General features: G+C 43.6%; 1 protein-coding gene across 3 annotated transcripts in view; it reads right to left on the reverse strand.

Annotated features, from left to right (window-relative positions):
• DGCR2 (DiGeorge syndrome critical region gene 2) overlaps positions 1-14,255 on the reverse strand; it is a 63,431-nt gene that overhangs the window by 26,853 nt on the left and 22,323 nt on the right. The window contains exons 2-3 of one of the 3 annotated variants that reach the window (XM_079956819.1): positions 10,899-10,931; positions 99-221 (exon numbers count right to left, since the gene is read on the reverse strand). The exons of 1 other annotated variant lie outside the window; for it this stretch is intronic. In XM_079956819.1, the coding sequence (XP_079812945.1) occupies positions 99-221; positions 10,899-10,931 (156 nt within the window). The remainder of the gene's footprint in view (positions 1-98; positions 222-10,898; positions 10,932-14,255) is intronic. One more of the 3 variants, XM_079956820.1, reaches the window with a different exon arrangement.

A 14,255-nucleotide genomic window follows, 5' to 3' on the forward strand; every position in this document is an offset into this window, starting at 1 on the left:
GTTGGGTCTCCCTGCCTCCCCCACCCCCAACCAGTACTAATGATCTTCAACCATCGCTGCGTACAATTCATTCTTTCTTCTTTTTTAGGTGCACTTACTTGGGCAGTCAACTTCATCACTCTCATCCTCACAGGTGGGCCATCCATCACACTGCCAGTTCAATGGGATGCACTGGATGGAGCCACTGCGACAAGCGAATTGCCCTGGGATGCAGCGCAGTTCTGCAAAACACGAGGAGAAGGAAGCTGAAGGTTTCAGACGAAAACAATTGCTCTACTAGATCTACAATAGATCTACTAGGAAACTTCAGGCTGATATCCCCACTGTACAAGTACAAAAAGTTTAACCCCTTACAATCGTTTATGAGTTTTCTAGGGTGAAAATGGTGGTCAAGACTTGATATACAATGACCAGAAGGAAGTTTTACCAGGTGGTGGTTGTTTTTAATATAGCTGAAAAGCAGGAATGACTTCACTGAAATAAATACATACTCTGGAGACCTAGGGCTGATGTGCACCATGGTCTGTTTTGCACATAACACTAAGCCAAGGTTTAATGGCTTAGTGTTATGTGTAAACCCAGCAATTTATAAACTATGATAAAAGTTCACTCATTAACCAAGGTGTACAGCTTGTTTATAAATCTTACTGTTAAACATAAGCTTAGTGGTACATATAAATCTGGACTTCCTCCTCAACTATAGCTGGGTTGTAGCTCACTTCAATAAAATATTTTTTTTAAAAAAAAAAAACCTATAGCTGAGCTGTAGCTGCTCAAAATCTGCAGAGCCCTGAGTGAAGTCTTTATTTGCAACAAGGTCCTACTTATTTTCTGCAAGGGTTCCTGGAATTACAGCCCACAAAAGCTACCTTACCAGTGTGACTGAAGGCGTCTGTTCAAATTACCCATTTTGCAAGTGTCTTCTAATCAGAAGACACACCCTTTGCAGGGCATGTGGGGTGATCACAAAGCTTGCCAGCTTTTATAGTGTGGATTTTTCAGGCAAGGTGACAGGGGGCAAAAAGTTTAGTCTAAACTAGATACATAGAGCAAAGGCAACAAAAACATGGCAGCACAGGTAAGACATCCTTAAAAAGCCCGGCAAGGCAAAATTGGGATGCTAATATATTAATTCAACCAATGGGGGTTGAATTAGATGACCCTTGGGTCCCTTCGAATTACACAATTCTATGAATGTACAATTTATGTACCCATGTATACAAATAGTTCAACAGTACCCTCATACTGTTATTCAAATGTAAAGTTCAACAAGTGTACAGTCTATACAGTGGTACCTCGGGTTAAGTACTTAATTTGTTCTGAAGGTCCGTTCTTAACCTGAAACTGTTCTTAACCTGAAGCACCACTTTAGCTTATGGGGCCTCCTGCTGCGGCCGTGCCGCCAGAGCACGATTTCTGTTCCCATCCTGAGGCAAAGTTCTTAACCCGAGGTAATATTTCTGGGTTAGTGGAGTCTGTAACCTGAAGCGTATGTAACCCGAGGTACCACTATATATCTGGGTATATAATAGCTGAGTTATGCAAATCAAGTGCACACTCTTTCACACTAAGACAAATGCCTGCATAGAACTATCTTATACCTATGTTCAGTGCAGAGTGTTAACAAGTCAAATGTTAGCAGCAATCAGAGGACTGATCCTGCTTATCAGTCTGGATCAAAAGTTACGCAAGCCTAGCAGTTCATCTAGGAAAGCTGTAGCTCACTGACAGGGAAATTGTTTTGCATGCAGAAGATCTCAGGGTTCAGTCCCTGGCATCTCCTGGTAGGACTCACTGTGGGCAATACTGAGCTAGATGGACTCAGCTGCATAAGGCAGCTTCCTATGAACTGATCCAACCAAGTGGGTTTATGCAGTGCACACCAGCCTCATGGAAAAGATCCACTGAACAGGTTTTAAAAACTGTGCATGCTCAGTGCACAATCTTGGGGAGCATTTGGATCTCTACAAGGTAGCATGTGCACTGCTGAATGCTGTCTCTCCCACACGTACTCAACATTAAGTCTCTGCACACCTTCCAGGGCAGATCTACCTGCCAAACCCCATTCTGGAATGCAATCTTCTGGAGTGGGGAATTCTCCAAAGCAGGAGTTCCACCCGATGTTTTGAACTACAGTGGTGCCTCGCAAGACGGAAAAAAACCGTTCTGCGATTCTCTTCGGCTAGCGGTTTTTTTCGTCTTGCGAAGCAAGCCCATTGACGGCTTAGCGGATTAGCGCTATTAGCGGTTTAGCGGCTTTTAGCGGCTTAGCGGCTTAGAAAAAGGGGGGGGAAAGGGGGGGGAACCGCAGGAACTTGCAAGACATTTTCGTCTTGCGAAGCAAGCCCACAGGAAATTCGTTTTGCGAAGCACCTCCAAAACTCAAAACTCTTTCGTCTAGCGAGTTTTCCGTCTTGCGAGGCATTCGTCTTGCAGGGCACCACTGTACAGCTTCAATCAGCTTCATCAGAGCCTATGGTCAGGAAGCTGAGGTTGCTGTTGGCAACACTGTGCAGGCCACAGGTTCCCCACCCCTGAATAAATCAAGTGAGAGAAAGGAAATGTTGGCATTGCCAAACAAATAAAGTAATTTCTATCATACTGTGAGGCTTGGGGGGGGAAAGCTCCAGATTTCTGGAAAGAAAGTGGCAGTCAGCACCATTTGTAAAAGATTTCAGTTACAAATACCCTTAAAACCAATGAGTCATTCCTGGAAAAAGTTAAATAAACCTGCCCTTGGTATCAAGAGTTTCCCATATATATTAGCTATTGCTAGACTTCTCTCCTTGTCAAATATTCTGAGACAAAAGCAGGTAGAATGGCTCAATAAAAATATAAAGCAGCTATAAATTCCTGAAATTGAAACTGCTGCAAATATATATTTAAATATGAAGAGGTTAATCAAGCCTAGAGTCCTCTAATTGAATTATCAAAAAGCTCTCGATGTCCACTCTGAACCTGAACCTGTGAGGACAGCAGAGAAAGGGATGCCGTAGCAGACAGACTTTTGTGACCATTCAATTGGCAGACAGTCATTAACCTTGACAAGATCACCTTTGCAGCACAGCAGGAAAAGTCCATCTCATTACAGTTCAAATCAGTTAAGGCTTGCAGCAAGAATCTGCCAGTACTTTGATGCTTTAAAACATTAAATGTTATTCTCCTCCGAAGTGAACTAGGTGTTTCCTAAATTGGCATCAATCAAAGGCAGAATCAGTCTGACATGCTGGAAATGTTCGAGCTTAAGGAGTCCTTGCTTTTAATGCATGCAATCCTATATTTACAAGTCAAAGCAGAATTTTTAAAAACCCCATTTTAACACACACTAGTTATTTTTACTGCTGCATAACTGTAGCTTCCTTCCAAGTTAAAAAATGATTTACAAAAGTTGCTTTGCTTCAAGGTCTCATGCAAAAAGACAGGTCAAACTCACTGAGGAGGCAACCAGAACAGAGGGTACCCACACATCAAATAGGTAATAAGAGAAATAAACAGTTTCATGATAGCGTGAAAGGCTCTCTGTTAAGGAGCAGGAAAGCAGCTCAAGTAAGAGGGTGGGAATAAAAATAGGCCTTCCTTGCCTGACACACCGCCTACTCGGGATGAACATTGAGGTCACAAAGACAGCTAAGAACTCAGACCTGCCAGACTGCTATAGACAACTATGCAAAGTTACAACACAGCCAGAACAGCTTTGACTCATTTGCGGGTACATGCTTGTTTTGTTTTCATATTATCATAATTATCATAGTCTAAGACGACTGGATGGCATCTTGTACGCCTCCTTCCAGCAACTCCTGCAGCCAAGCTGGTGCCAAATGTATTGCTCTGCTTTCCTTTGGACCACACCAGCAAGGCCCAGAGGGAGAGTTTGTTGTCTGGGCAGCCCAAGACCTCCAGACACACTGCCCAGCCTTGTCCCCGGGAGGTCGCTTCAGCTAAAACAATACAGGAGGCAACAGTTATGAGCTACAGGTCTTTGCAGCCCCAGCAGGCGCTGTGATTCTCCAGTTCCCCCAAGGAGCACTCCACTGTCTCTCAAGACAGACGAATGCCAGTAACAACAGCGAAAGAAACACAGCACAATTGGGCAAAGCTAAAAGTCATACCCACCCAGAAGCAAAGGAAAGCTGGAATGCCAAACTCAGAGTTTGGGTTCTGTATAAATACCACACTTCACCAAGATGAAGGAAAGATGGCTGCTATATAGATTATCACCAGAACTCAAGAATGCTCAATCCATGATCAAACTCCCATCATCACCATCTTGTGGGTTAATGGGGGGGGGGGACTTAAACTAGGGCATCTTACTACTTGGGTTTATAGGATCTGTGGTCACTCATCTCCATGTTTGTAACTTAAGGTGCTAACAGTACAGAAACTTGAAATTCAAAGTATAAGTGTCTTGTGTCAAACAAGAATGGTGCATGCATGTTTAAACATCACATCTGAACCAGGCCAGTGTCTAAAACCATCTTTGTTCTCCATAGCCTATAACTCCTGCTCCCCGCCACTCCTTCATTTGTCTGACAAATGTAAATGAAAGGGGTTGTCCTTTTTGGCACAATTGTTGTACAATGGCTACCTACTAGTAGGCACTTTGTACATAATAACTATTGTTACTTAAGTCATCTCTCATCTTAAAGAAATACACAGAAGTGGTCAGGGGCCCTGTTGAGTGACAGCTCTTCACTTCATCAAATCTGGCCCTCTTTGAAAGAAGTTTGGACACCACTGCTCTGAATACAGGAAGGCCCCAAGTTTAATCTCCAGCATCTCCAGTTAAAAGGATCTCAGGAAGCAGGAGTACAAGGAAAGATCCTCTGCTTGAGACAATGGAAAGTCACCATCAGAGTAGATGGATTAGATCAGGCATCCCCAACCTTTGGCCCTCCAGATGTTTTGGACTACAATTCCCACCATCCCTGACCACTGGTCCTGTTAGCTAGGGATCATGGGAGTTGTAGGCCAAAACATCTGGAGGGCCGCAGGTTGGGGATGCCTGGATTAGATGAACTCATTGTGTAATTCATTTTAAGGCAATCTCCTTATGTGCCATTCTCAAAATAATTTTACTGCATTTATTAACCACCCTGTGTGCTCGGGGAGTAATTCAAGAACCAAGGGGGGAATAAAATAAAAATCCTAAAACACAAGGAACACAGCACTAAACCAGCTAAAAGGGGTCTAATGCAGAAATAAACAACTTTTAGTCATTTCCAAGAGTAAATTCAGAGGCTAAACTATGAGATTTTAAAGGTCTGGGAGAATAAAAATGGCTTTGTTTGCGAACAAAAGGTCACTGGCAAAGGCACCAGGAGAACCTCTCTGGGAAGAGCATTCCATAAACAGGGTGCCACTACTAAGAAGGCCCTTTATAGCAACCTGCCATACCTACATTCGTTGCTGCACCCATAACCTAGGTTTAAGCTGCCATTCAGGTCCTAGCTTTCATATCTCAGTTTCTAACACTGCTCGGTTGGTGAGGGTACTCAGCACAGAGCCACCATAGATTAGCTCATAGAACAGGCAGGTACATATGGGAAGAGGCGGTCCTTCAGATACTGTGGCCCCATATCAATGAAGAGCCTCAAAAGTCAAAAACAGCACTTCGAACTGGGCCCAGAAAGGAACAGGTAGCCGGTGAAGATAATGGGAGTTCTAGCAAAACTTCAACGGGGCATCTACATTTTACATTCTAGATTTTGAACTAACAACCAAAATACAAAACAGTTATGATGCACCAGCACATTTGAGAATGGTACGCAAATTTTATTTTAAAGTGCAGTTTGTCCTGGAGAAATACTCAGGAAGCAAAGCCCAGTTCCAGCTGTCAGTTTGATGCACTTCTCCAAGGAAAGCTATTTAAGCACGCATGTGCAGCCCTCCATGGAAGCACATGCATGGATTCTGTACGTACTCTGGCATTCACGCCCTAGTGAAAAATATAAAGTGGAATGCGTCCCAAAGACTTGTTGCAACACCAAATAAATGCACAAAATGCTGTGTCAGTTAATCATCCCAGGGCTTCAGATCAAGAAGCCAGCTCACATTTTTAGGATGAAGCAGCTGCTCTCTTTTTCAGAGCTACTGCATCTCAGGACTGGCCATATAATCTTATTCACATATTCAATCTCTCCCCTTTTAGCATGTAGAGCAAAGAACAAACATTTACACAATGTAATTGCCGGCCTACCACAAACACCTCATTACATTCAGCAGCTATTGGTTTTGGGTTTCTAGCCCAGAAGCCAGCTAAGTATTACTTTTGTTTGAAATAAGACTACTTTTTAAAGGAAAGAACAGCCACAGTCCTTTGCTAAGTATCTGACAATGCAAGCGTTTTGATGCAATGGGACATTGTTAGGAGGCCAACGTTGTTAACAACACAGCCAATTGTTAAGCATTATTCCACAATGAAGTTTATACATGATGAGCATGGACAATGTGAAGACAGTTTGTCTCAAAGAAATCTTTAGTAGTTCAACATATGTTCTACATGTGACCAGGTCCTATATTCAGCCTTTCCCAACTTGGTGCCCTCCAGATGTTTGCACTGAACCTCTCATCAGTTTCAGCAGCACATCGTGCTGGCTTGGACTGGTGCAGGTTGTAGTCCAAAACATCTGGAGGGGACCAGGTTGGAGGTGGTTAAATATGCATACACACACACACACACACACACACAAGTCCTGCTGAATTCAACAGGCCATGGCTGTATACAAAGACCATAGGGCAAAGGCTTGGAAGTACTGATCTTCCAAAAAAGAATTTGAAGGTCAACCCTAAGGTGACAGAACTACATGACCAGAAGTCAACCTTTGCCAAGCCTCTTATACAGTTCCAAAAGCAAGCACTTCCAGGTCATTACCCACATTATTTAAACTAGTGTAGTGTTCATCATCAGGTCCCTAGATGCTGGACTACAACTCCCATCAACCCCAGCTGGTTAAGTCAATGGCCATGGACAATGGGAGCCGTAGTGTTATGGTTAATAGTGTTGGGCAATGACCTGGGAGACTAGGGTTTGAATTCCCACTCAGCCATGAAGTTCACTGGGTCATGTCGGACCAGTTCCTATCTTGCAGCCTAACCAACTCACAGGGTCATTGCAATGAAAAAATAAGGAGGGAAGAATCATGTACACCACCCTGAGATCCTTGGATTAAAAAGTGGCATATTCCTGTATTAAATAAGCAAAAGTACATCTGCGAATTAACCTAGAGAATGCCATGAAAAGGACTACACACAGGGCAAGGAATATGTTTATGTTCTCAGCTGTCCTGATCAACAACTCAAGAGTAGACAACAACATTCATGTCCATCTCTTCACATCTGAGAAACACCAGAGGAATCCCAACCGTGAAAAACAGTCACCACCATTCCACTCAAATGGTGAAAAAGAACTTCCCAAGCACAGCTTGTAATCCAGGAGCAACCAGACAAAACAGACCAAAGCTGTTACCATTGACAACAGAGACAAATGTAAGGTCCTACACTTAGGCAGGAAGAACCAGCTGCAGAAATATAAGATGGGGGACACCATGTGAAAAGGATCTAGGGATCTTAGCAGGCCACAAGCTTAACATTAGTCAACAGTGTGATGCAGCATGAACAGAAGTATAGTGTCATGATCAAGGGAAGTAACAGTCCCACTCTATTCTGCCTTGGTCAGACCATACCTAGAATACTGTGTCTAGTTCTGGGTGGCACAATTCAAGGATACTGACAAGCTGGAACGTATGCAAAGGAGGGAAACCAAGATGAAACCATAAGGTAAACCTTTATGAGGAACAGAAGAGGTAGCTGGGTATGTTCAGCCTGAAAATGAAGAGACTGAGAGGAGATATGATAGCCATCTTCAAATATCTAAAAGGCTGTCACATGGAAGATGGAGCAAGCTTGTTTTCTCCAGCTCTTGAGGGTAGGACCCAAACCAACGGATTCAAGTTACAAGAAAGGAGATTCATACTAAAAATTAGGGGAAACTTTCTGACAGTAAGAGATGTTCAACAGTGGAACAGACATCCTTGAAAGGTTGTGGACTCTCCTTCCGTGGAGGTTTTTAAGCAAAGGTTGGATGGCCATCTGTCATGTGTGATCTAGTTGAGATTCCTACATTGCAGGAGACTGGACTAGATGATCCTTTTCAGCTCTACAATTCTATGATTCTTTGAGACATCTCTAGATCCCAATCCCTTGACCACTGTTCTCTTCAGCTTTGCAGAGTAACCACTTTCAGTCTGTTCGTGCCTCTACTGCTTGAGATCAAAACATGCACTGCAATGCAGCCACTGCAGAACCAACGGGATATTAAAAGGAAAGCAGAGAGCTGGATGCTTCAAGCAAGCCCTCCAGCGTTTCACAAATGAGAACTAGGATAGGCCTTTATCACTACAATCATCACACCAGAAAGGACTCCTAAGACTCTGTCTGCTTGCCCCTATTGTTTACTGCCAGTGGTGTACCACACTTCCTTTATGTTCACACTGATAAAACTCTGGAATGAGTTCTACCAATTTTGAAGCTGGGCGAGTGCATGTTCTTATGCCAGAAAATGTGACTGTCCCTACAGTAGGACATTAACAGTTAGTAGCTGCAGTATGAGAAACTGCAGCAGGCTGTAGACCAGGGGTTGTCAATTTTTTTGGACCAGTGGGCACATTTCGAATTTTGAGGGAGTACTGCAGGTTGCTGAGGGAGCACGGTAAAATACAACAGAGCTGCCTCCCATGGGGAGTGGAGGCATGGCATAACACAAAATTAGACAATACAGCCATAGTGAAGCTTTTCCCATAACTGTATGTTCATACTATAAAAGGCTTAGCTTACTGCATTTCTGCCTGCCAAGCAGCCACTAAAGGCACAAGAAACCTGTTCCCTCCCCCATGCCAACACTAGATCAAAGTCTGGGCTGCCCCATTAAAAACATATAGATTTTGAAGCAGCGCATTTTGCACCTGGCTATCAGCCACTGTCTCCACCATCTGGAGGTGCATGCCTGGGGATCCTTGGATCTTGACTGTTTTAACACACTAGCGACACATGCTGTAGAATTCTACAGTGGTACCTCTGGTTACGAACTTAATTCGTTCCGGAGGTCCATTCTTAAGCTGAAATCGTTTTCATCCTGAGGCGCACTTGCGCTAATGGGGCTTCCTGCTACTGCAGCGCCGCTGGCATGCAACTTCCGTTCGCATCCTGGGGCAAAGTTTGCAACCAGGAGCAGCTACTTCCGGGTTAGTGGAGCTTGTAACCTGAAGCACTCGTAACCAGAGGGACCACTGTATCAGTTATATTTTGTCTGCACAATCAGAATGAATTTCAGGAACCAAAAAGTTGCACTGAAAAATTCAACTTTTGAGCTGTCTGGTCCAAAAATGGCAACAGGCATTCTGTTTTGGCAACGGTAACACTGATTTAAGGAGCCATTTGGCACCTAACTTATATATCTAAGTTTGTGTCACTGATAGTGCTCACGCTCATGCACTTACTTGCATGAAGGAAACAGGGCAAGTTGAAGTGTAAGCATTAGCTGAACCACTTCAAACTTTCCAAGCAAATCCTTCTGCAGAGGAAAAGCTTCCAAATCCTAATACCATGACTATTAAGCAACCATATTAAGTTAAAACTACTGGACAAGTCTGAGGGAGTTAGCATAACCATGAAAGCTTCTCACATCTTTGGGCTGGATTTCCAAGGGCTACCATGTCATATTTCGCAACTGATGGGATGAGCCCAAGGATTCATAGCAGAGGCTTTTCAGCAGCACTCACATGTCGGCAGGTTTGGTTTTTTTTTTATGAAAGACATCTTGACAGTATAGCAAGCTGTGTCAAGCAAAATGTCAAGCCTGCATTGTGAGATTCAAGAGCCTGCTTAAAGAGTCTGAGGCAGATTCGAGTTCTTCCAACTTAAAAAAAAAACCAAACTAAACAAAGTAACAGAAATGGCATATGAGAAGTTCTTCAAAGAGTTTTCTGCACCAAATTTAATGAAATGCATCAAGGCTTTCAAGATTTCCTTTAAGAAAAAGGTATGACACGTGGAAATAAAATGGCCGGGGTGCAAATACCTATACACTCAGCAGAATGATAAGGGCAGCCCTTTCCACAAAGTCCATTCATCCCTGCACCACAAGTGTCACTCCTGAAGTTTGGAGAATCTTTTGAAGCAGTTGTGGGGAGACCTTTGGGCCTGCAGATGCTGCTGAACTACAACTCCCATCATCCCTGGCCACTGGCTATGCTTGCTGAGGCTTATGGGAGCTGTAATTCAGCAACATCTACAGGATCACACCTGCTTTGGATCAACCGCCTCAATAACGTAAGAGTCCTGCTTGGTCATCATTTGTAAAGGCACCTAAAAAAAATTAAGCAGCGGCAGGAAGTACAACACAAAACAGTCCCCGCCCACAGGCTTCAATTGTAAGACACACAATACAACAGCAGGAGAGGAACAGAGAGGGAAGCAAGCAAATGCAGACCAAACTTCTCCTAGTCTACCATCCTGCTGGCCACAGTAGCCAATCAGATGTATCTGAGAAGCCCACCAGCAGGGCCTTAATGCAACAGCCTCCCCACCAACTAGCATTCTGGTCAACAGCTGCCATCGGACCCACCTTCCAGGTATCTGCCTGTTTGTCTTTTAGAGCTATCTATTCTACTCTGCTGTTCCATAAGCTAATTACATACTGCATAAAATACTTTGTCCTGAATCTATTGTACCAATCTAGTTTATTAGTGGATCCTGTGTCCTACTGCTAGAATGGAATATGCAGAACACACTGGGCATCAAAAAGAAAAGAATGGCACAAAATTGTTAAATTCAAAAGCTGTAAGCACCATTTGGTTAGGTTATCTGACCCTGTCAACAATCCGTCCACATCGAACACTCACCTGAAAGAAGTCTTGCCAGAGCTAGTCTTGCACCTGCAGGTTGAAATGTAAAAGAAAACTTACAAAAGAATAGGAGACTTAAATGTACCAATATCAGAGAGGTCAACTGCCCCTTAAAAAAAATGAAATATGGATGGAGGCATGAAGCTAAGCTACTTCAACAAGGTACACATGCCTGCTAAAGCATAGAGTCAAATGTCTTTCATGAGCACAATGCAGACCTTCCAAAGGAAAGGTCATGTTGGAAAGAGGGAGCGGGCATATTTAACTAACCACCACTGCACAGCTCAGCAATGCACTCTGACAATTACCTGCATTAGTACATTACTAGCCTCATTCACACATCGCTGTAAGCCACCTTTAATAGTTTTACCATGAGCAGACCAATTTCGCTCACTTTGCTCCTTCCCACAACTGGGGAGAGATCCACAATTCCTGGCTTATTGTTATGTCTCATCAGTTTATGTTTTGCCCAGACAAACCATGATCAGTAAGCCAAGAGCAAGCCTTGGCTACAGATCATGGTTTGTTTGGAACAACAGAACCCATGATCCCAAGTCAGACAAAATGCTCAATCAGGGATTGTGCTTTGTTTCCCCGCACATGCTAGCAAGCAGCAGCAAAGTGGGGGAGAGCAGCATGTTCGCACTAAGCCATTAACCATGGTTTACAGTGATGTGCAAACTGGGCTGAGGTTTTAGCAACATTTCAAGTCCCACATCAGTGCCGGTGTTAGAAACTCAGATATATAAGCTAGGCGCCAGGTACCACCTTAAACCTAAGTCATGGTCACCCCCACGGAATGTCTGTTCGCCGGGGGGTTGGACTAGATGACCCTTGGGTCCAATGCTACAATTCCACGATTCTATGATTGTGCGATCTCAACTACATTGTTTGATGTAGCGTGCTCTTACAACAATTCACTTGTCCCAGAATGCAAGAAGGAGAAACACACACAGTGGAAATGGAAATGGTATTAATTATGGACTAAGGCAGAGGTCTTAAGCTGTGGTTGCCAACCTGGTGCCCAGCAATCTCCACATGGTCGCAACTGGACCTGTGCCAGAAGCCAAACGTGCCTGGTGAATTTTGAACACTGATCAGTGCTACATGTTGGGCACCATTGGGTCTATATCTGAATGTACCCTTTTGCCCAACATGCCTTTGAAAAGAATATTGGATGGGCCATGTTCTCAAATAAACACCTGGTTGGTTCCAGGTCAAGTGGTGGTGTAACACAGTGGGCGAGAGCATCCTGCTTCCCAGGATAACATCAGGAAAAGCTCAGCAACATATGGAGGAAACCGCTTTTCCCAACTGGAATTCAGAAGTATATTGCCTTTTATGTTCCAACATGGCCAATAGCCATTGCTCTCCAGTGCAGCTTTCCCCCAACCAATAAGCTCACTAAATGTAAGCTACTTTTTTTTAGCCCTCACATCTGCATCACAGGGATAATATTGTTCTATCTTAAATAGCTGTTGCGAGGCTTGCTGAAAAACACTTGGAACATTTGGAGTCCACAATATGCACACACCTTAAATATGCTTACATGCTAACAAGTGGCACCGAAAAAACAGATCCAAGTCTCTACATCCCAGCAGGTTGCACTTCAAGCAGTTTAAATTAAAGGCAGACAATCCATGTCTTATTGAACCCTTTTCATCTGCTCTTAAGTGTGCATGATGAAACTCAAAACATATTATTTGAAAAATTAAGGCTATGCTGGTAATCCCTCTGACAGTATAAAGTAGTATCTTCAAAGAAATTTAAGAGGAGAACACAGAGAACATTTGTAGGAGTCTCAGACACTGGATAGCAAGACTCTTTGATCGGCTGTACTGGGACGGAGGCGGGGGGAGATGATGCTCAGATTGGGTGAAGGGGACTGTTGTACTCAGTCGATCTTGCCAAATTGTGTCCTCAGAGAAGCATTCAACCTCTGCAGCTGTGCACCGTACAAGACATTGCATAAATAAGAGTTCTAATACAAGTCAACTACAGAATGGTTGGCTAGGCTCCAACACTCATAATTTATGTTTATGGAGGAAGTTATGTTTTATGTTCATACAGAATAAGGAACAACGCAGACAGTGTTGCAGGTACGGCACCCTCTTGTTACTGGTCGGAATACTTTGGGATCAGACAATTATGCAAGATCGTGCTTTGCTTCTTCAAGTTTCCTTACACAATTTCACCATATTAGTTGCTTTAAAATAAACAGTGATGTTGCCACCTTATGAAAAAAATGTTTCTAATCATCCACAGGGTTAGAGTCAGAGAAAAATGAGCTGAAAGCGGGATGATATAAGCAAATTTTTCCTCCTCTGGCATCCCCATAATAGGTCCTCATGAGGATCAGGGGCATTGCTGAATGACTGCAATGTGGCACGAACGGTGATCGAATTATGTGGAGGCAACATTGGTGACCAGACATTGTCGGCTAAGGTCATTTCTAATAGCGCCCCTCAGCGCAATTATCTCTGCATCTGCAATATTTAGCACAGTTTTCCAAACCTTTTGAGTTCACCGACCCCTTGATGAGCTTATAAAGTTATCATTGACCCCAACACAATTTTTTAGAAAAGGAAAATAAAGTCAAGAAATATCATCAATCACCATTACTAAGAATCATTAAGATACAGGGAATACTTTTGTATTGTGGAAGCATCTTATTAAACACGGAGGTTTCTCATTGGCAAGTGATGTGTACTCTGTACACGCCCTTTATTTCTGAGGCCCATGGCCCCTCATTATATATTTTTCACTGTAGCTCACAAACTTTTTTTTCACCCCTCATTTTTCGCGGGTGCCCTTTCCGCCCGCAAGAATTTTATTTACTCCCTGGAACAGCCCAACCATTGAGGGGAGGAGGTCAATATTGAACGCTCTGGTTGAGTAGGAAGGAATCAGAAATATCCTGCCCGTCTAGCCCCATACAGTGGTGCCCCGGAAGACGAACGCCTCGCAAGACGGAAAACCCGCTAGACGAAAGGGTTTTCCATTTTGGAGGCGCTTCGCAAAACGAATTTCCCTATGGGCTTGCTTCGCAAGACGAAAATGTCTTGCGAGTTCCTGCGGGTTTTTCCCCCTTTTTCCCCCTTTTCCTAAGCCCTTAAGCCGCTTATCAGCTGATCCGCTGATAAGCCGCTTAACAGCTGATCGCTAAAAGCCGCTAAACCACTAATAGCGCTAATCCGCTAAGCTGTCAATGGGCTTGCTTCGCAAGATGAAAAAACCGCTATACGAAGAGCCTCACGGAACGGATTAATTTCGTCTTGCGAGGCACCACTGTACTATCCCCAAAAATAGTGCCGTTTAGAGGAAAAGGGGGAATGCAAGAAAAAATGTATTATT

Source organism: Podarcis cretensis, assembly GCF_951804945.1.
Source record: "Podarcis cretensis genome assembly, chromosome: 16".
Classification (NCBI taxonomy): domain Eukaryota; kingdom Metazoa; phylum Chordata; class Lepidosauria; order Squamata; family Lacertidae; genus Podarcis; species Podarcis cretensis.